Source organism: Haematobia irritans, chromosome 3 (genome assembly GCF_050003625.1).
Source record: "Haematobia irritans isolate KBUSLIRL chromosome 3, ASM5000362v1, whole genome shotgun sequence".
NCBI lineage: Eukaryota > Metazoa > Arthropoda > Insecta > Diptera > Muscidae > Haematobia > Haematobia irritans.
In genome coordinates this window covers 108,392,609-108,414,778 of record NC_134399.1, presented here as the reverse complement: position 1 = coordinate 108,414,778, position 22,170 = coordinate 108,392,609, and the positions used below count along the sequence as shown (strand labels likewise).

At 28.1% G+C, this 22,170-nt stretch overlaps 1 protein-coding gene across 3 annotated transcripts in view; it reads left to right on the top strand.

Annotated features, from left to right (window-relative positions):
* Positions 1–19,942, top strand: part of LOC142229180 (uncharacterized) — a 279,190-nt gene extending 259,248 nt beyond the window's left edge. The window contains exons 5-6 of one of the 3 annotated variants that reach the window (XM_075299716.1): positions 8,529–8,729; positions 18,986–19,940. In XM_075299716.1, the coding sequence (XP_075155831.1) occupies positions 8,529–8,729; positions 18,986–19,017 (233 nt within the window). In that variant the 3' untranslated portion in view covers positions 19,018–19,940. Of the gene's footprint in view, positions 1–8,528; positions 8,998–18,985 lie in introns of those variants that run through there. The other 2 variants (XM_075299717.1, XM_075299715.1) reach the window with 2 other exon arrangements.
* The last annotated feature ends 2,228 nt before the right edge of the window (positions 19,943–22,170 follow it).

The window sequence follows — 22,170 nt, the reverse complement described above, 5'->3', positions numbered from 1 at the left end:
ATTTCAGATTCAATAACGAAATCCTTAAGGAAAGTTCAAAAGATTTGAAGTCAAATAAATTATTCTGTGTGTATGTTCTCACAACAACATTACAAAACTGTAATATAACAACAACAAATAATATATGTTAGAAGACAAATAGAAAAATAGCACGATCAAAACAAACGTATAAAGTAACTAGAACTAAAATCAACAACTATATCTAAATATAAATCATCTTGCGAAATAACAGCAAATTCTAATTTTGAGGCAAAACCGTGTCCTGTTAAAAATGTTGATACAAATGTTTGTTTGATGATTATATAAAAAAACTGAATTTTCATTCTTATAACAACAATGTAGGTCCTTCTTTTTCGAATTCCCAAAGAAGGCACAGAATAATGTTTGCGGGCATTTTTTAGAAAGGAAGTGCAAGGCATTTTAGCATGCATGATAGGAGAAGGCATATGGGAAGGTGTTAAGGATCCCAAAATCATGGGTTAAGAAGGCATGATTTTTGCGGTACTTCGCAATTTTCCCGCTGGGCGTGTTTCAAGATTGCAAATATTGGTGTTTACTAGATCGCAGCCGTTCTCTGGTAGAAATAGAAAATGTAAAGAATTGTTCTCTGAAGACAAAAGTACGAGTCCTGAGAAATACTCGTAGTAAAAACTCCATGACTATTAAATATAATATTTTCTGTGTTGCTTTAAACAAGCAATTTTGTAAAACATATGATCACAAAAGTATGCAAATAGTTTGTATCGATGCACAGTGGTTCCAAATCGTTTTTTTTTTTTTTTTTCTTGGAAATAATTCTGCAACTTTATAAGGGATAAAGATATCAACATAATTTTGTATGAAATCTGAGGTGTTTTCCTTTAAATATAAAAGTTTCTTAGCCGGATAGAACTTGTAAAACTCTATGAAAAAGTTTCTAAATTAAAGCAAAATAAAATTAAAATTAATAAAACTTCGAAAAAGTGATTAGCCTACGGAGTTTTCCATTTCATCGACTTCCACATCGAATTATCTTTTAATTTCTACAAAAAAAATTCAGTAGTTAAGCTAACGTTAAATTTAACTTATTTTTATTGGAAAAAATTTATTTGCTTGTAGTTAAATTTTATTATTTTTATCGAAATTTTCCACAGCTTAATGAAATCTTACTTTTTTTAAGTATGTCTCAAAAATTTTATAAACTAAACGCGAGTATAAAGTTCAATGACCGTACACATAAGTTCAATATGAACTAACGCAAAAAAAGATTTTCGTACGATTCCCAAAAATAGTAAGAATGAACTACTGTATGGTTAAAATGGTCACGATTTGGCGCCAATGATTTTCTTCTTTACTTTTAGTTAATTTGTTCTTGTATGAGATGATGTAATTTCGTGAACTGTAGTTAAAAAGTACAACAGGGCATTAAAATTTCCTGGTTTTAACAACGCTTTGTGGAAATCTCAAAATGTGGAGTAAAATTTAGTTCAATTTTCGTGCGAGATAGTTCATTCTTCCTATAAAACAGTTCACTTTTTTTTCGGTGTAGGTCTAGGCTATTATGTTCTGCCTCTTTTGCAGTTGATGCTATAAATGAGAGAAGTTTGTCCTTTGCAGTGTTTTCAGAACACTGAAAAAACTGAAAATTAAATATTTTATTATTATTATTTTTTTTTAAATTGCGTATATGTTGGTTCAATTTAATTTTTGCTTTACTTAGAAAATCGAGTTTTGTTTTTAATAATAATTGGTAATCTGCGATATCCTTTTGTTGCTCGTTCTTTTCGTCGACTTCAGATTAATCATAATCTTCTCTCCTGGAGCGTTTAAAAAAATTGTGTAATTTTTGATTTTTTGTACAATTTCTTTTTCAAACGATTTCAAAATGATTGTTTACGCTTTAGAATATCCATAAAATTGTTGATCTACCAATTTTTGAATCACTTTTCACTTTACGATACATACATTCAACCTAAAATAGTGCGTGCTCTCCGTAAACTGTAGAATTACCCTGCAAATACGGTACTTTTTCACAGTAAATGAAACAAATGTGCATTAAAACTGGACAGTAAATAATTAAAAAAGTTCCTGCGAACTTTTAAAATAATTTAGAGTTTACGCTTTTTTTTTAAAAAAACTGCGAAAAAACGCATTTTTATGAAAATCTTCGGCGACTTTGTGAATTCGTTCGGCGGCTTATTTTAAGCCGTTTCCAGTTGTCAAAATCTCGGCGACGGCTGCTCGTAAATATCGTCGGCGACTCGCCGAAGCCGGCTTGAAATCGGCTTTTTCTAGTAAACATTAGAAACCAGTAGTAGGTAAAGGAACATAACTAATATATAAATGTATTCCGAAAGTGCACAGTGTTAACAAAAAATTCAATTTCAACTCAATTTCTTCATTCCTTTACACAGAATGTAGGGATGGAAAAGTCCGAAAAAAAATTAATTTATCTACTTATTAATTTGAAAAGGAATATTATTTCTACAGAAAATTTTGTCAAAATTTTATTTCTATAGGAAATTTTGTCAAAATTTTATTTCTATAGAAAATTTTGCCAAAATTTTGTTTCTATAGCAATTTTTGCAAAAATTTTGTTTCTATAGAAAATTTTCTAAAAATTTTATTTCTATAGAAAATTTTGTCAAAATTTTATTTCTATAGAAAATTTTGCCGAAATTTTATTTCTATAGAAAATATTGTCAAAATTTTATTTCTATAGAAAATTTTGTCAAAATTTTATTTCTATAGAAAATTTTGTCAAAATTTTATTTCTATAGAAAATTTTGTCAAAATTTTATTTCTATAGGAAATTTTGTCAAAATTTTATTTCTATAGAAAATTTTGCCGAAATTTTATTTCTATAGAAAATATTGTCAAAATTTTATTTCTATAGAAAATTTTGTCAAAATTTTATTTCTATAGAAAATTTTGTCAAAATTTTATTTCTATAGAAAATTTTGCCGAAATTTTATTTCTATAGAAAATTTTCTCAAAATTTTATTTCTATAGAAAATTTTGGCAAAATTTTATTTCTATAGAAAATTTTGGCAAAATTTTATTTCCATAGAAAATTTTTTCAAAATTTTATTTCTACAGAATATTTTGTCAAAATTCTATTTCTATAGAAAATTTTGTCTAAATTTTGTTTCTGTAGAAAATTTTGTCAAAATTTTATTTCTATAGAACATTTTTTCAAAATTTTATTTCTACAGAATATTTTGTCAAAATTCTATTTCTATAGAAAATTTTGGCAAAATTTTATTTCTATAGAAAATTTCTTCAAAATTTCTTCAAATTTTGACAAAATTTTCTACAGAAATAAAACTTTCTATAGAAATAAAATTTTGACAAAATTTTCTATAGAAATAGAATTTGGCAAAATATTCTGTGGAAATAAAATTTTGAAAAAATTTTCTATAGAAATAAAATTTTGGAAATAAAATTTTATTTCTATAGAAAGTTGATGATCCTCTTAGTTGGAGAGGTATATTTTGCAAAATCTACAAACACATCAAGAATTCTACCAATCTAATTCTACCAATAGAAGCCTAATTACATATTTTATGAGTTCGTTTAAATACCGTGCAAATTCTGCGGAATACATTTCTCAATGGTTTCGTGAACAAGTTCCATGTAAATATAAATATTCTGAATGTTTTCTCAATTTGAATTACGAATATATACCATTAAAATATTTAGCTCATTCTTATATAAATTAGTTTAAATTATTAGAATTAATAAGTATAACTGCCAACATTTTGATTTTTTTTTAATGCAACAACAATAGACAATAGTTATAATGTTAAAGTTTACATAAAAAATACTAACGTAGGCAGAAGTTGATAAAAAAAAATATAGATTAATTTAAAATAGAACATATCTTAGATTTAATATAAGTGATTAAGTGATACTAATTACTTAGCTAACTAACACATTTAGGGAAATATTTATAGCACTCCAAAATTCTAGCACTCCCATATTCGTCTTATGAATAACCAGTTTACAAACTTTTAACAATATACGACCAAATGGACAAAACATGTCTCTAAATTAAATGAATTTCACATAAACAGCATTTATAATTACTTACAAATAATAGAATGAATTTACAAACTCTTTAGCATAATTAAATATTTATCTAACCTATGCAGAGATTTTATAGTACATGCAAACAGTAGTTTTTCCTAATAAGCTTCATATAGGAAACAATCAATTTTATTTATTAGATTTGGAAACCAAACTTAAAGGACTTCAATTTATAAAGTTAAATTTATGAAGTACTAAATGAATTTAAGTTAAATTGAATTTATATAAGTTATTTAAAAAACGATATATATAAAAAGTAACATAGAACTAAAATAAATTAAATAAAACTTAAATTAAATATCAAAATTCAAACTTAAATTAAAATTTATATCAACAATAAATTTAAAACTTTAACCATAATGAACAAATATTGGGCCAATATAAAAATTTTGAACCTACATTTTAGCACATAAAATTTATACAATAATAAGGGACAACTTTTTTAGTAAAGAAATTTTAATAAATCAAGAAATAGTTTATAACAATTGGTTTAAATTGGATTGTCATTCAATTTGAGTTATTTATTTTTAATATTTAACTACTGTGCTGGTGGTAGATTTTATCCTATTTTATTGTTTTTATACCCTGCGCCACACTGTGGAAGTGGATATTATAAGTTAGTGCATATATTTGCAACACCCAGAAGGAGACGAGACACATGGTGTCTTTGGCAATATTGGTCAGAGCCGTTCCCTGAGTCGAAATAGCCATGTCCGTCTGTATGTGAATACATTTTTGTAATCAAGATCTAGGTCGTACAGTGAAGGAAGAGTTTTCTTTTCTGTAAAAGCATACACAAAAATTTAGGGACAATCGTTGTCTCATTTCTCATAAATTCGGGTTTTATAAGTTAGTGCATATGTTTGGAGAACCCAGAAGGAGACGAGATAGACACATGGTGTCTTTGGCAAAAATGCTTAGGGTGGGCTCCTGAGTCGATATAGCCATGTCCGTCTGTCCGTGAACACATTTTTGTAATCAAAGTCTAGGTCGCAATTTTAGTCCAATCGAATTCAACTTTGCCACAAGTTTCTGTTTTGGGTCAGAATAGAACCCTATTGAGTTTGAAATCGGTTCAGATTTAGATATAGCTCCCATATATATCTTTCGCCCGATATGCAGTAATATGACCCTACACACAAAAAATAGTTTTTGTCTTCAATCACGAAATTAATTGATCCAATGTCTTCTATCACAGAAATGGAATTATCAATCACCAAATTCAATTAAAAAATTAATTAATAAAACTAATTTTTGTGATTGATTTTTGGTTTCAATTAAAAAATTTGTTGAATCAATTAAATTTTTAATTGAATATTTTTAAAACTCAAGTAAAATTTTAATTGGAAAATTTTTCGTGATAGTTTTTTTTTTGTAGAAACTAGAGTTTTAGCCTGATTTGCTTTAATTTTGTACAAGCAGTGAAATTAGTAGTATCGTCAGGTGTACTAAGTTTTGAATCGGTTAAGATTTAGATATAGCTCCCATATATACAGTGCTACACATAAATATCGGCACAGGACTTCATTATACCCTAAACCACATATGTTAGTATCTACAAAAAAATGTGCCTACCACAAATATTGATTTTTAGGCCCCATATGCTGCTATCAAACAAACAGCAATGCCCACCAAGTACTAAATGTACCAAAAAAAAACTAAAAAAAACGAACTACCTGTGCCAATAATTTTGTTCCTTAAAAAATGTGCCTTTTTTTAATTTTATATAATTTAAATATTTAAAATATCTAAAATAAATATTGATCTAGATGCTTAATGCAGTTGCAATCCAAATTATTTTTATACCCTGCTCCACACTGTGGAACAGGGTATTATAAGTTAGTCCATATGTTTGCAACACCCAGAAGGAGACGACATAGACACATGGTGTCTTTGGCAAAAATGCTCAGGGTGGGCTCTTGAGTCGATATTGCAATGTCCGTCTGTCCGTGAACACATTTTTGTAATCAAAGTCTAGGTCGCAGTTTTAGTCCAATCGACTTCAAATTTGGCACAAGTATGTTTTTGCGCAGAATAGATCCCTATTGATTTTGGAAGAAATCGGTTCAGATTTAGATATAGCTCCCATATATATATTTCGCCCGATATGGACTTATATGGCCCCAGAAGCCAGAGTTTTACCCTAATTTACTTTAAATTTTGCACAAGAAGAACAATTAGTACTATAGTCAAGTGTGCCAAATTTTATTGAAATCGGTTCAGATTTAGATATAGCTCCCATATATATCTTTCGCCCGATATGGACTAATACGGTCCCAGAAGCCAGTGTTTTATCCCCATTTGGTTGAAATTTTGCACAAGGAGTAGAATTAGCATTGTAGCTATGCGTGCCAAATTTGGTTGAAATCGGTTCAGATTTAGATATTGCTCCCATATATAGCTTTCGTCCGATTTACACTCATATGACCACAGAGGCAAAGTTTTTGCTCCGATTTAGTTGAAATTTTGCACAGAGAGTAGAATTAGAATTGTAGCTATGCGTGCCAAATTTGGTTGAAATCGGTTCAGATTTAGATATATCTCCCATATATAGCTTTCGCCCGATTTACACTCATATGACCACAGAGGCCAATTTTTAACTCCGATTTAGTTGAAATTTTGCACAGGGAGTAGAATTAGCATTGTTGCTATGCGTGCCAAATTTGGTCGAAATCGGTTCAGATTTAGATATAGCTCCCATATATATGTTTTTCTGATTTCGACAAAAATGGTCAAAATACCAACATTTCCCTTGTAAAATCGCCACTGCTTAGTCGAAAAGTTGTAAAAATGACTCTAATTTTCCTAAACTTCTTATACATATATATCAAGCGATAAATCATAAATAAACTTTTTTGAAGTTTTCTTAAAATTGCTTCAGATTTAAACGTTTCCCATATTTTTTTACTAACATTGTGTTCCACCCTAGTGCATTAGCCGACTTAAATTTTGAGTCTATAGATTTTGTAGAAGTCTATCAAATTCTGTCCAGATCGAGTGATATTTAAATGTATGTATTTGGGACAAACCTTTATATATAGCCCCCAACACATTCGACGGAAGTGATATGGTATCGAAAATTTAGATCTACAAAGTGGTGAAGGGTATAATATAGTCGGCCCCGCCCGACTTTAGACTTCCCTTACTTGTTTCTCTTTGTAAAAATTCTCCTCGTAACAGAGTAAGGGATTTCTTCTCTGAGAAACGAAATTTTAGACAAACAAAGATATGTGCTAAATTTCAAAACTATGCAGCATTATTTGTAATTTCGGCAGACGAAAATCGTTAAATCTTAAAATTTGGTCCAAAGTCGTTACTTCTATGTGTAGCAAGCATAATGACAAACTTATTATGATCCCATTCCATTGTGGTGGATATAACAATTAAATCTATATATAAATTAAAATTACAATTATATTAAAATTAAAAGGAAAAGCTTTAGATATAAAGTTAATATTAAATATGTCTAGATTTTTATTTAACTAGAATACACTATACAACGACAAAAGTTACACTAGGGAATATAAAATTTCATCCAGATATATAAATCTTATTTCTTATATATTCTCGATTCTGGATGATTTGTTACATAGTAGTAAACAATCAGTGACAATCAGTTGAGACCTACTTTACACACAGTTAAAAGGTGCATGCAAATATTGGGACCTGCTACAATACACATACACAAAAAAATATATTCTACATTTGTAAAATATAAATTACAAAATACCTGCAATTTATTGTCAATATATTTGTAAATATGTCTTGATTACTAATAAGTAGAGATCTATTTTACAATACTTATAGATAAATAACTCCATAGATAATTAGTATTCTGTTCAAATGTTTGTTCAAAAGTTCGCTGTTAATAATTTTTATTTCAGTTTTGCAAAGATTAATAAAATTTAAAGAAAAAAAAAAACGCTTAAAAAATTGAAAAATTACCAAACAAAAAAAACTTGCTCTATGTGTTCTGAATTGAATTGAGTTGTTGTGTTTTTGATATCGTTCATTGTATTGATGAAATTACACACACAAAAATTTTTATGTCAACATATTTCTCTTTCTCTCTCTCTCTTTTCTCTGTATCACCTGTTTTCTGTTTTACTCTCAACCATTAATATATAAAACAAAAACCTCTCTCTCTCACTCCTGGGAACTTTATGTCATCGCTGTTGCTTATATTGCCGCCATTTGCTTATGATTGTGGTGTTATTCGTTTGTTCAAACGTTTCGTTAACACTTAACTGACAACAAACATAAAAAAACATAAAATTAAAACAAAAATTCCCATCACTTTGTTCTTATATTCCTTGACGCATTTCATTATGATCACAAAACCTCTGGTCGCAAATTATTTTCATTATCCATTCGCCTAACCCCCAACCTCCCCAATACTCTCACCATCCATCATCGTTATCGTCATCATCATCATTGCTATGTTCTCATTATCTCTTTAGAATTTGAAAATGGCTGGGATAGCATCGAATTGATACCGAATATCATTCTGAATCCTGGTTTCTCTGAAACGGATGATGGTCAATCGCCACCAATAACGGCCATACCTCTGCCGACATTCTCACGCACCATTGTATTTGGCGATGACAGTGATAGCTGTGAATCGGAATCGGATCATGAGCCTCGCATGGAGAAATTCAAACGTAAGTTATCGGTATTCTTTACAGATCCCACCATTAAGCGTATTTGAGAGTACAAAATGGCTACTACGACAACCATTGATTTTATCACAAGCAAATTGTTGTTATTAATTTAGTAAATTGTTAATTACATTGTTTTTACATCTTATTTTAAGTACATACACATAAACAAACAATTAAACCAACTACCATAGAAAGAAAACTCTATTTATAGAATTTTTTTCTAAGGAATTTTTAATGCAAGCAAAATAAATGAAATGGATTGTAAAAACCACCCCCACTACCCCTCCCTTACAAAAGTACCCAACAATAAATTTAGCATTAATATAAAAATTATCAAAATGAAATGTGCTTATGGTTATAAAATTGTTATAAACAAGTGAAATAAAAACAAAAAATTGCAAACGAAAAAAAGAAAACAACAACTTACCAAAAGAATAATCTTAAGTATATTTGTTATAATTCCAAAACGAGCTTTTGTTACAAAAATACAATAAAAAAATAATAATTCCCATAAGTGTATACATCAAAATGGGCATACGATTTTGAGATATTTTTTAAAAGAAATATTTTAATTTTTTTCTTTGTTAGCCTCAAATTCAATTAATTTTCTGAAACAGACGACCAGAAACGAAAACATTATTTCAATCCTTGAATCTACTATATAAGGCAAAATGTATGTTCCATTTTAACCACAAATATTTTGCTGACATGAAGTGTTACCAAGTTCACATTGATATAGCTGTTAAACTAGAAATGACAGCTACATGCTATTTGTTTTATTTACAGCTAATTATATTGTTGACCAGCCACAAAATTTCAATTGCGTTAGAATTTTTGTTAACTGGCTATTGTTGGTGAGCCTAAACATCTAAAGTGAAAAAAATGTTCACAACATTATAATGATACACAGATAAAAATAATTTAAGAACCAATAACTTTTGTTGGAAAACCAACGACAAAGTTTCTTAATTTTCCTGCAACAAATTTAATAACCATTATTACAAATAAGTTGCTAGCAAGGTTTACCAACAGAAGACAACAAATAATTTGTGTTCTCAACAACCTAATTTGTAAGAAATTGGTTGGTTGGAGAATCAAACATTACAAATTATTTGTTATTGAACGTTACGTTTAAGCCTCGACAAATATTTTGGGATTTTAATGAAAAAAAAATTGTAAATACATATGTTGTTGAATAGAGGTCTGCACAATTCCATTTGTAAATGCAGAGTACACGTGTACTTGCTACATGAGTACATCTATTTGAGAGAGTCGCAAAACAATTGGTACACATTTTGATGAACACCAAAAACCACGAGTAACTTCTTGTTGCTACTCTTATTTCTTCACTACCAACAAACACATATTCCTCTTTCTCTCTTATTGAAGTGTACTCAGAGTGATCACGTCGAGTATGTTGCGAGAACAAAACTTCATAGAGTACTCCATGTACCACGTGCAGTTTCAGAAATACAAAAAAACAGTTACTCTACACAATATATGTTTTCGGTTTGTTATAAAGAACGGCAAACGTTAAGGTAAGTGTGTGACATACATAAATACATGAAATATGTGACATACATAGATACCTATGATTAATAATAATGGAAAGTTTTGCTTCGCACATAACTGAGAAATACTTGTGGTACCACGTGAAGTGAAAAGAATCCATGTTGTACTTTTTCTCAAGTACTTACATTTTTATTGTTCCTTTTCTTCGGAACACATATTGTTTCGGATAAGTACTTGGTGGTATTTGACAAGCAAGTGTTCTCTTCACTTCACTACTTGCGCTCTGAGAGAAAGACAGAGTATGTACTATATTCGACAGCGAATTGCATACATGTAGTGAAAAGTTATTCGATGCAGACCACTATTGTTGAACGTCTATACCTGCAACAAATTTATTGGTGTATTGATCAGAGATGGTCCGAACAGCAATTTGGGTTTTCTACTGTCAAAAAGTTGTAAACGTCATATACCTGTATAAAACGTAAAAAACGTAGTAAATATCAAAAACTCTTACAGAATCCATAGATTTGATTTCAAAAACTATTTTAAATATCATAAGGCATACAAATCTCATATTGAAATATTTTAGAATTTTTTTAATAATAATATTTTGAAATTGTTACTCAAAAGCTATTTGAAGGTATGTGAAAAATGTCTGAATGCAACGCGTTTTCCAATTGCTGAAACCGTAAAAATTGTTGTAACAAAAATCGGATTTAGGTACAACGTGTGGCCATACAAAACAAAACAACTACACCGCTTACTGAACCCGATTTTAATACGATTATGTGAAATCCAACTGGCAGTATTATGCCTATATTCTCCTACTATCACCCATGTTCCGATATCAACTTCAATTCCACTTCCACTACTCACGTCAAATCCACGAACGTGATAATTTGGTATTCTTAATTCCACGTTTATTTTTGAACTTTTCTCTAACCAGCTAGATTGCACAAATCACCCAAAAATTCACTAAGGCGGAAATCAAAATAAGTGGAAACTATAGACTTATTATAATTTATTATTTTATTTAATTAAAATTGAAGCAGTTTTAATAAAACTCATGTATTATATATAAAACATCTCAAATTTTTTACGCGAGTACATTTTTAACCGGAAATACACTCATCTTGGACATAATTCAACTTTCACCAAGACTTTTGCAAGTGAATTGATTTCACGAAAATTCCGGTGAAAGTGGATTGTAGGACACGAAAATCGTGGAATTGATTCACATTCACCTGGAAGTGGATTTGGGAACATGGGCATATATGTTTCTATAAGAAGAAGACACTCTCAAATAAATTTTCAACAACTAAGTATTTTACGAAGGTTTACGACGTTTTTGACGTATGGTAAAATACGTCATAAATGTATGTCAAATACCTTACAGTTTACGACAGACTATCTCTGGTATTGATAAAAAATGTGAGTTAGTATTCATTTTCAGTAAGGGAGAGCGAAAACCTCATACGTCTCTCAGACGTAAATTAGCTGTCTAGGTTATATATTTCCTGTAAACTTCAAGCAAATCGGAGTAGTTTAGATTTTGCCCAATTGTTTTAAAAAAGGGACGTTCCTTCCCCGATCAAATATCAAAAAAAATAGGCATGTTTTTATTCAGATACAACTTTAAACTGAAATTTCAAGAAAATAAAGGAACTTATCTCCAAGTTTCAAAATGTCGGGTAAGAGGAGGTGCCGTGCCACTCCCCAAAAAAAATAAAGTAACGGGTCTCTGTCTAGACGTCACCTTAATCTTCCCTAACAACTTAAAGTATATCGGAGAACTTTGGTCCAACTTTCTAAAGGCGGAGAAGGAGGAGATCTCCCGAGCAAATATTAAGTAAATTGGAGGTCTATTTTTTCACTGCACTTTAAAAAAAATCGACAAGTAAACCCGACAAAATATCGAAAAATAAAGTGGCGGATCTTTGTCTACACACAAAAAAAATTCCGATTCAATCACGAAATTCATTGATCCAATTAATATTTTAATTGAAATTTCTACAATCACAGAAATGATAGTATTAATTAAAAAATTTATTGAAGGTCAATTAAAAATTAATTGATCCAATTAAATATTAATTGATACTATTAATTTTTGTGATTGGTTTTTGTTTCAATTAAACAATTTGTTGAATCAATTAAATTGAATAATTTTTAAAAATCAATTAAAATTTTAATTGGAAAAATTTTTGTGAAATTTTTTTCTGTGTAGATGCCAACCCCAACCGGAAAATTTCAAGCAAGTCGGAGAACTTTGGTAAAATTTTCAAATAGTCGGACAAGGGGAGGTCTTCCTCCCCGATCAGATATCAAAAAATGAGGTACATGGACCGAACCACTCCATATTCGCTACACCTACTTGCGAGCCGAAAATATCTCTAAATTTTGAATTTCCTGCAAATCGGATAAAAATTGCAATGTCTCGAAGACAAATCGGGAGATCGGTCTCTTTGGGGGGTATATCAAAATCGATTGATACACTTCATATTCGGCTTAGTTATGTGTGGACACAAAATACCTCTTGATTTTGAATTTCTGGCAAATTGCATAAACCAAAACATGAATCGATACACACCATATTCGGCGTACTTACACTGACAAAAATATTGACCTACTATGGTAGATTATGCAACTTAAATTTTAGGACTCGAAATTTACGCAATGCTAAGGACAAAATTCTTTAAAATAATGACATTTTAATTAAAAGAAAGTTTCTAATCCTTGCTTCCAATTTTTTTTTTTCAATAAATTTAGGACACAAATCTTGAAATTTTGCGTCCCTCTGTTGAAGTTGTAGAACTTTTAAGTAAGGCAAATATTCCTTAAAATAAAGAAAAACATTTTTTATTTAAATAAATCGTCTTTTACTCAACGGACATATTGAATTTTTAAATTTAAGATAAAAATGCTTCAAATATAGGCTAAGACTTATTTTAAGGATTTGCATCTTTGGTTTAAAGTTTTTTTTAAGCATTAAGAAAACAGTTTTTACTTTGAAGTACTTGGCATAATTTGGATTTTGAAACTGGAATTTGTTTGTAGATGAATACCTTTATTAATATATCGCAAACAGAGAATAAAAATTCGATGAATGAGATCGGTATCCAATTTTAATTTTATCGATCCTAGATTTAAAGCCAGGGAGGTCCCTAAAAAGTCTTTATTTTAAAAAAGCCGCATCTTTGGCTCGGAATCAATACCAAAATCCTTAAAGGGAGGTCAAAATCTTTGGATCCAAGTAAACTTTTTTTTTTTTGAGTGTATACGTAGACACAAAATATCTCCAGATTTGTAATTTCAGGTAAACCGGATAAAAATTGCGGTGTCTAGAATCCCAAGAAGCCAAATTGGAAGATCGGGCTATATGGGGGCACCACCAAACCGTAGACCGATACACACCACGTTCGGGCACTTATTTATGAACCCAAAATACCTCCAGATTTTCAATTTCAAGCAAATCGGATAAAAACTACGGTTTCTAGAAGCCCAAGAAGTAAATCGGGCGATCGGTCTATATGGGGGCTATACCAAAACATGGACCGACCGAATCACACCATTTTCGACACACCTATTTGTGGTCCTAAAATACCTCTAGATTTCCAGTTTCAGGCAAATCGAAAAACTACGGTATCCAGAAGCCCAAGATACCAAATCATACAAACGGAATGACAATCTTATTTTATCCCAATCACCCTTCTATGGTGATAGGGTATAAAAATACACAGTTTCGGCGCATTTGGACGTGGCTCATCAAATTCCACTACATTGAAACACTTCACACTAATATTTGGAAGTAGCCATGAAAGGCGAAATATCAATGTACCCAGTTCTTCGATTCCACTTCTCGATTGAAAAAGTAGCAATAGCCGCCCTACGGGAAATGGATCAACCCTAGGACCGGTGCAGGGTTAGTCCCTGGTGTATATGGACCAGTAACAGTTCTGGTACAAGCGTATGGAATGGACCGGTCACATTAACGTGTGTTTGTCATTGGCCGGGAAAATTTACACCTTAGGACACGACTTGGACTCATCCCAAAGGACATATCCTGGAACAACTTAGTAGGACTATCCCATAGACAACTGCTCATGAAACAGTCTGGGAAACTTTTAGGACCCTGTTTCCATCCGTATCGCACCACAAAGAAATATGTTGAATAACAAATAATTCGGATAATTGTATTGTAGTAAAAATGTGGATTCAAAAAGTTTTTAATATCAATTGAGTATAAAAATTATATGACAAGTAAAAATGTTGTTAAACTGGAGCACTAGTACCAGTCCTGTAATGGGTCCATTAGTTGCAATTTGCACTAATTTCCCGAAGGCCGTTGAAAAATAAGCCATACGAAGCGTCAAGGGTGCAGCTTCCACATGTGGTTAAAAATAGACAATAACTGTTTATACACCAACGAGATGTGCGATAGCCTTGCATTATGCGGTGCCTTAGTGCTTATCGTACAACGATGGTATAATTTTCGTTTTCAATTTGGTTGTAAGTAATATATGCTAAATTTGTTGACTAACTCAAATCTTCCTATGAATTCTTTGATTCCCAAAACTTCGAACTAAGCTGTCAGTATAAAAACAAGTAGTTCTCAAAAAAATACGATTGTCCCATGTTTAGTTTTTGGTCTGACACACAATTTTATTAGCTTGTACACTTTAATTTCAAACAGTTTCGACTCAAAAGAAGCGAATTTACCAAAACAAAAAACACCCACACACAGAACCCAATACTATTGTCATCATCCTACATAATAATTATTTTCGAATATTTGTTGCTTTTCAATTTAAATAGAACAAAACAAACAACACTGCCAATTATTTTCGAGATTTCATTCAATATCGAATGAATGCTGGCCTGGCATACACACACCCCCTACAAAGCTAATTTCTATTCTATTGAATCACAATTGCATTATAAATAAGAAAAATTAGCCTTTTTTCATTATAAGTTCTAGCTTAATACACCGTAGACTATTTATAATAAAACTAATAATACGAAAAATTAGTTATTGTGTTACTTAAATGAAATGATGATGAAATGCATACCAAAATAAATTTAATACTACCTTATTGTATATTATGGAAAATGCAGATATAAATAAATATTTATAAATTATTGCTGTGATAACATTATCAATTGACGAAAGACATACAAATAAACATTCTTACATTGATATTTATTCGAAAATATTTATCGATATAATGATGCTAGAAAATCGAAAAATGCTGAACTCTATTAATTTATGTTTTTAATTATTTTTTTATTTATCTTTGCGATTTTTTTTATTGTGTTTATATCGTTTGGCGAGAGATAAAATTGAGTCTTAAAATATTCTCCCCACCTTTTTTTGTATTTCTATAGAAAATTGTGTCAAAATTTTATTTCTATAGAAAATTTTGTCAAAATTTTAGTTCTATAGAAATTTTTGTCAAAATTTTATTTCTATAGAAAATTTTGTCAAAATTTTATTTCTATAGAAAATTTTGTCAAAATTTTATTTCTATGGAAAATTTTGTCAAACTTTTATATCTAGAGAAAATTTTGTCAAAATTTTATATCTATAAAATTTTTTCAAAATATTATTTCTATAGAAAATTTTGTCAACATTTTATATCTATAAAAATTTTGTCAAAATTTTATTTCTATAGAAAATTTTTTTAAAAATGTTATTTCTATAGAAAATTTTGTCAACATTTTATATCTATAACAATTTTGTCAAAATTTTATTTCTATAGAAAATTTTTTAAAAATGTTATTTCTATACAAAATTTTTTAAAAATGTTATTTCTATACAAAATTTTTTAAAAATTTTATTTCTATAGAAAATTTTGTCAAAATTTTATATCTATAAAAATTTTGTCAAAATTTTATTTCTATAGACAATTTTGTCAAAATTTTATATCTATAAAAATTTTGTCAAAATTTTATATCTATAGAAAATTTTGTCAAAATTTTATTTTTATAGAAAATTTTGTCAAAATTTTATTTCTATAGAAAGTTAAAAAAAAAAAATATTTCTATAGAAAACTTTGTCAAAATTTTATTGCTATAGAAAATTTTGTCAAAATTTTATTTCTATAGAAAATTTTGTCAAAATTTTATTTCTATAGAAAATTTTGTCAAAATTTTATTTCTATAGAAAATTTTGTCAAAATTTTATTTCTATAGAAAATTTTGTCAAAATTTTATTTCTATAGAAAATGTTGTCAAAATTTTATTTCTATCGAAAATTTTTTCAAAATTTTATTTCTAAGAAAATTTAAAAAAAAAAATTATTTCTATAGAAAACTTTGTCAAAATTTTATTTCTATAGGAAATTTTGTAAAAATTGTATTTCTATAGGAAATTTTGTAAAAATTTTATTTCTATAGAAAATTTTGTCAAAATTTTATTTCGATACAAAATTTTGTCAAAATTTTATTTCTATAGAAAACTTTGTCAAAATTTTATTTCTATAGGAAATTTTGTAAAAATTTTATTTCTATAGAAAATTTTGTAAAAATTTTATTTCTATAGAAAATTTTGTCAAAATTTTATTTCTATAGAAAATTTTGTCAAAATTTTATTTCTATGGAAAATTTTGTCAAAATTTTATTTCTATGGAAAATTTTGTCAAAATTTTATTTCTATAGAAAATTTTATTTCTATAGAAATGAAAAATGAATGAATTCACCATACAACATTCAACAAACACTGGTCCCTGACGGAGCTTCATCGCCAAAAATTGTATTAAGTCCATCGATGTACTGTTGTTGAGTTAATCCACGTGGAAAGTTGTAAGAAAAATAATCGTACGATTTAATTCCATTTTTGGGGGAGATGATTTTTTTTTGAGCGTTGTGAAATTCTATGACAATTTCAAAATCTGAGTATGTATAACCTCAACAATATCAAGCTTTACGATAGATCTGACAGTTGGTAGATTGAAACACTAGGGTTGCCTAATCCCGAAATATAAAAGGCAACACTCGTGTCTGAAATGGCTTACCTCGTATCTGAAATGGCTAACCTAAGAACCCGCTGACTAAATAAATCTTCCTCGGGTGTAACTGGACAACGGAAAAAAGTCTTTAAGGACATCTGATCTGTATGGACGATTTTGACCCCACTATGGCTACATCAAGTTATAGATATATAAGCTTATAGTGCCCAGATTTCTTCCACTAAACGTTATTAACGATTATTTTCATTGTCTGAATGAACATGTTTCGTTATACAAATGAAGTTTTCATTGGCTCAATTTTAATGGACTGGTTTTTTGTGTATAGCGCATCCCCATGAGGGTCTGAAATAACCGCTTCCGTCACCATAAGTACCTTCTCATTTTATCTAGTCCATGATGTCCTTCCATCTGTTTATTTGACAATCGCATAATGCAATTCAGATTGGGAGGTAAAATCGGGAAATAGGTCTATTTAGGAGATGTATCGAAAAAGTATAAAGCAAATGTAGGGCCTAAAATAACCATAGACTAGGTTAGGTATAGTGACAGCCCGATATTTCAGGCTCACTTAGACCATTGTTATACCACAGTGTTGAACTTCTCTCTTATTACTGAATGCTGCCCGATTCCTTTTTATTGCCGAGTCCGAATGGTGTTCCACATTCATCTGTTTGTTTGACAATTGCATAATGCAGTTCAGATTGGGAGGTAAAATCGTGAAATAGGTCTATTTAGGAGATATATCGAAAAAGTATAAATATAAATATCTAGGGCCTAAAATAACCATAGACTGGGTTAGGTTAGGTATAGTGGCAGCCCCATATTTCAGGCTCACTTAGACCATTGTTATACCACAGTGGTAACCTTCTCTCTTATCACTGAGTGCTGCCCGATTCCTTTTTATTGCCGAGTCCGAACGGTGTTCCACATTGCACCAAAAAAAAATGTTTCTGATTCAGTTGATCCAATTAATTTTTTAATTGATATGTCTTCAATCACAGAAATGATGGAATCAATTAAAAAATAATTGATACTATTAATTTGTGTGATTGGTTTTTATTTCCATTAAAAAATGTTTGAATCAATTAAATTTTTATTTGTCAAATTTTTAATTGAATATTTTTTAAAATTTTTGTAAAATTTTTTTCTGCGTAGAGAAGCTTGAAACACTCAGAAATATCACCAGCATTACTGCACACAAAAAAAATCTGATTCAATCACGAAATTAATTAATCCAATTAATTTTTTAATTGATATGTCTTCTATCACAGAAATGATAGTATCAATTAAAAAATTAATTGATCCAATTAAAAAATTAATTGATATTATTAATTTTTGTGATTGATTTTTGTTTCAATTAAAAAATTTTTTGAATCAATGAAATTTTTAATAGAATATTTTTTAAAACTCAATTATGACTATAAGTGGAAAAAATTTCGTGTATTTTTATGTTTCTGTGTGAGGTGTTTGCTCGAAACTGGGTTTAAAACCACGACCCTGTGTATGCAAGGCAGGCATACTAACCATTGCACCGCGGTGGCTCTCAAAATAACCATAGATTCCAAACTTCAGTAAATCGCCTGAAAATTTCAGTTCTTGGTTTTATGTGATCTTTTTTTATGTGGTATATTAGGTATTGTATATATTCTCTTGACTCAATATATCGATAGCCTCTAAAATTTATTAATTTATAATTTTTATATTTTAATTTCTAACTAACAATAATTTTTATTTCATTTTCATTTTTTATTTTTACTTCAATTTTCTTCCTATATTTAAGGTACACACACAATGAAGCCTAAATTATTTTAATTTTTCATTAAAGTGTGCTACAATGATTACGAAACCAACCAGATCTTAATCACCAAATACAATAAATATATGAATAAATAAAATAAACTATAAATAAATTGTCATAAAAACCATATAAACATAAAAAATAGACATAAAAATATACTTTATACATTGCATACAAAATTTACATACATTTAATCGTATGATGTATAAATTAAAAAAAAAAATAATAAAAATGAATACGCAATAATAAAAAGTAAATAAAAATTGCTTCCACAGCCAGATGTATTAAAATATTTTGCAGCCAAATCAATATTCCCCAATCACTACAAACGTTAAAGAAAAATAACGCATTCAAAATCCCAACGTTTAGACACATTTTTGAAATCAAAACGCAAACCAATTAACTAAACTACTCTATACCAAAACAAAAATAAATATAATAATAATAATAACACCTGTGTATATTGTAAAAAAAATTGTAAGAAATGTTCAATAATGATTTGTAATTCTATGAGATTTTATGAATTTATTATTTGCTATCATTGATACTTAGCCTACATATTTTAATGTAACATTTTAAGATGGCCGATGTAATAATATAAAAATAAATCAATAAAGACTGTAGTTGTTTTAGTTTGTAATAAACACATATTTCGGTATTTATATGTTGTACGAAAATAATATAAATTAATTGATTTATTTATTTATTTTATTTTTTTTAATTTATTAAGCATATCCACTAAATTTAACCACGAATAAGGACAAATTTCTTTAATGATAATAAAGTTTATTAATTTTCTTTTAAAATTTTATTTCTTTAAATTTAGGACACAATGGAAAATATACATGAAAATTGGAAAATCGTTTGCTGAATATTGTGGGTAGATTAAAATCGACCATCCACATAGTCGTTAATGTACAGACAAAATAGTTTTTGTTTCTAACACGAAATAAAATATTTTAGTAATTAATTAAATATTTTATCAATTATTTTATTAATTATTTATTTCAATCACAGAATTGATAATATCAATCAACGAACCCGAATGAAAACTGCGGTTTCCATTCCCTCAAGAAGTCAAATCCGTTTATATGAGGGATATATACAAATATGGAGCGATATATAAAACATTTACAACAGTTCTTTATCACTTAAAATACCTCTGGAATACGAATTTCAAACAAACCGAATGAAAATCACGGTTGTTATGCTCTCAGGAAAGGAAATGGGTGGATCGGTTTATATGGTTTATATCGGTCTATATCGAAACATGGGTCGACTATTGCCACCCGAGCCCAAAATAATCTACCAAAATTTGGGAAAATTCTACCAAAAATTACCAAACAAACAAATCTTATTTTGCAAAACTTTCTTAAGAAATAAAATTTTGATAAAACTTTCTATAGAAATAAAATTTTGACAAAATTCTATAGAGATATAATTTTGACAAAATTCTATAGCGATACAATTTTGACAAAATATTCTATAGAAATAAAATGTTGACAAAATTTTCTATAGAAATAAAATGTTGACAAAATTTTCTATAGAAATAAACTTTTGACAAAATTTTCTATAGAGATAAAATTTTGACAAAATATTCTATATAAATAAAATTTTTCCAAAATTTTTTTTCTATAGAATATTTTGTCAAAATTTTATCTCTAGAGAAGTTTGTCAAATCTCTAGTAAAGTTTGTCAAAATTTTCTATAAAAATAAAATAATGACAAAAATTTCTACAGATATAAAATTTTGACAAAATTTGTTCTAGAAAAAAAAATATGACAAAATTTTCTACAAAAATAAAATTCTGACAAAATTTTCTACAAAAATACAATTCTGACAAAAATTTCTATAGAAACAAAATGTTGAACAATTTTTCTATAAAAATGTTTACAGAATTTTCTATAGAAATAAAAAATTGACAGAATTTTCTAAAGAAATAAAAAAATTGACAAAATTTTCTACAGAAATAAAATTTTGCCAAAATTGTCTATAAAATAAAATTTTGATAAAATTTCCTATAGAAATAAAATTTTTCCAAAATTTTCTATAAAAATATAATCTTGACAAAATTTTCTAGAAAAATAAAATTTTGACAAAATTTTCTATAGATATTAAAATTTGGCAAAATTTTCTATAGAAAACAATGTTGACCGAATGTTCTTAAGAAATAAAATTTTAATAAAATTTTCTGTAGAAATAAAATTTTGACAAAATTTTCTATAGAAAAAAAATTTAATTATTAATTTTGTTCGGCTTGAGGTCATAGAAACAATTGATTATTGATTTGTTTTAATATTTATTTCCAATATCTCAGTTAGTGCCACTAACCATCACTAACGGAAATATTTGAAATAAATATTAAAACAAATCAATAATCGATTGTTCCTATGACCTCAAGTCGAACAAAATTAATAATCAGAATAGTCATAAAATAGGTCAACAATACACAAAAATACGAAATAAAATTTTGACAAAATTTTCTATAGAAATAAAATTTTGACAAAATTTTCTATAGAAATAAAATTTTACAAAATTGTATATAGAAATAAAATTTTGACAAAATTTTATATAAAAATAAAATTTTGACAAAATTTTCTATAGATATAACATTTTAACAAATTTTTCTATACATATAAAATTTTTACAAAATTTTCTAAAAAAATAAAATTTTGACAAAATTTTCTATAGAAATAAAACATTGACAAATTTTTCTATAGGAATAACAAACTGACCAAATTTTCTGTAGAAATAAAATGTTGAAAAAAAAATCAATAATCGATTGTTCTTATGACCTCAAGTCGAACAAAATTAATAATCAGAATAGTCATAAAATAGGTCAACAATACACAAAAATACGAAATAACATTTTGACAAAATTTTCTATAGAAATAAAATTTTGACAAAATTTTCTATAGAAATAAAATTTTGACAAAATTTTCTATAGAAATAAAATTTTGACAAAATTTTCTATAGAAATAAAATTTTGACAAAATTTTCTATAGAAATAAAATTTTGACAAAATTTTCTATAGAAATAAAATTTTGATAAAATTTTCTATTGAAATAATATTTTTTATAAAATTTTCTATAGAAATAAAATTTTGACAAAATTTTCTATAGAAATAAAATTTTGACAAAATTTTCTATAGACATAAAATTTTCTA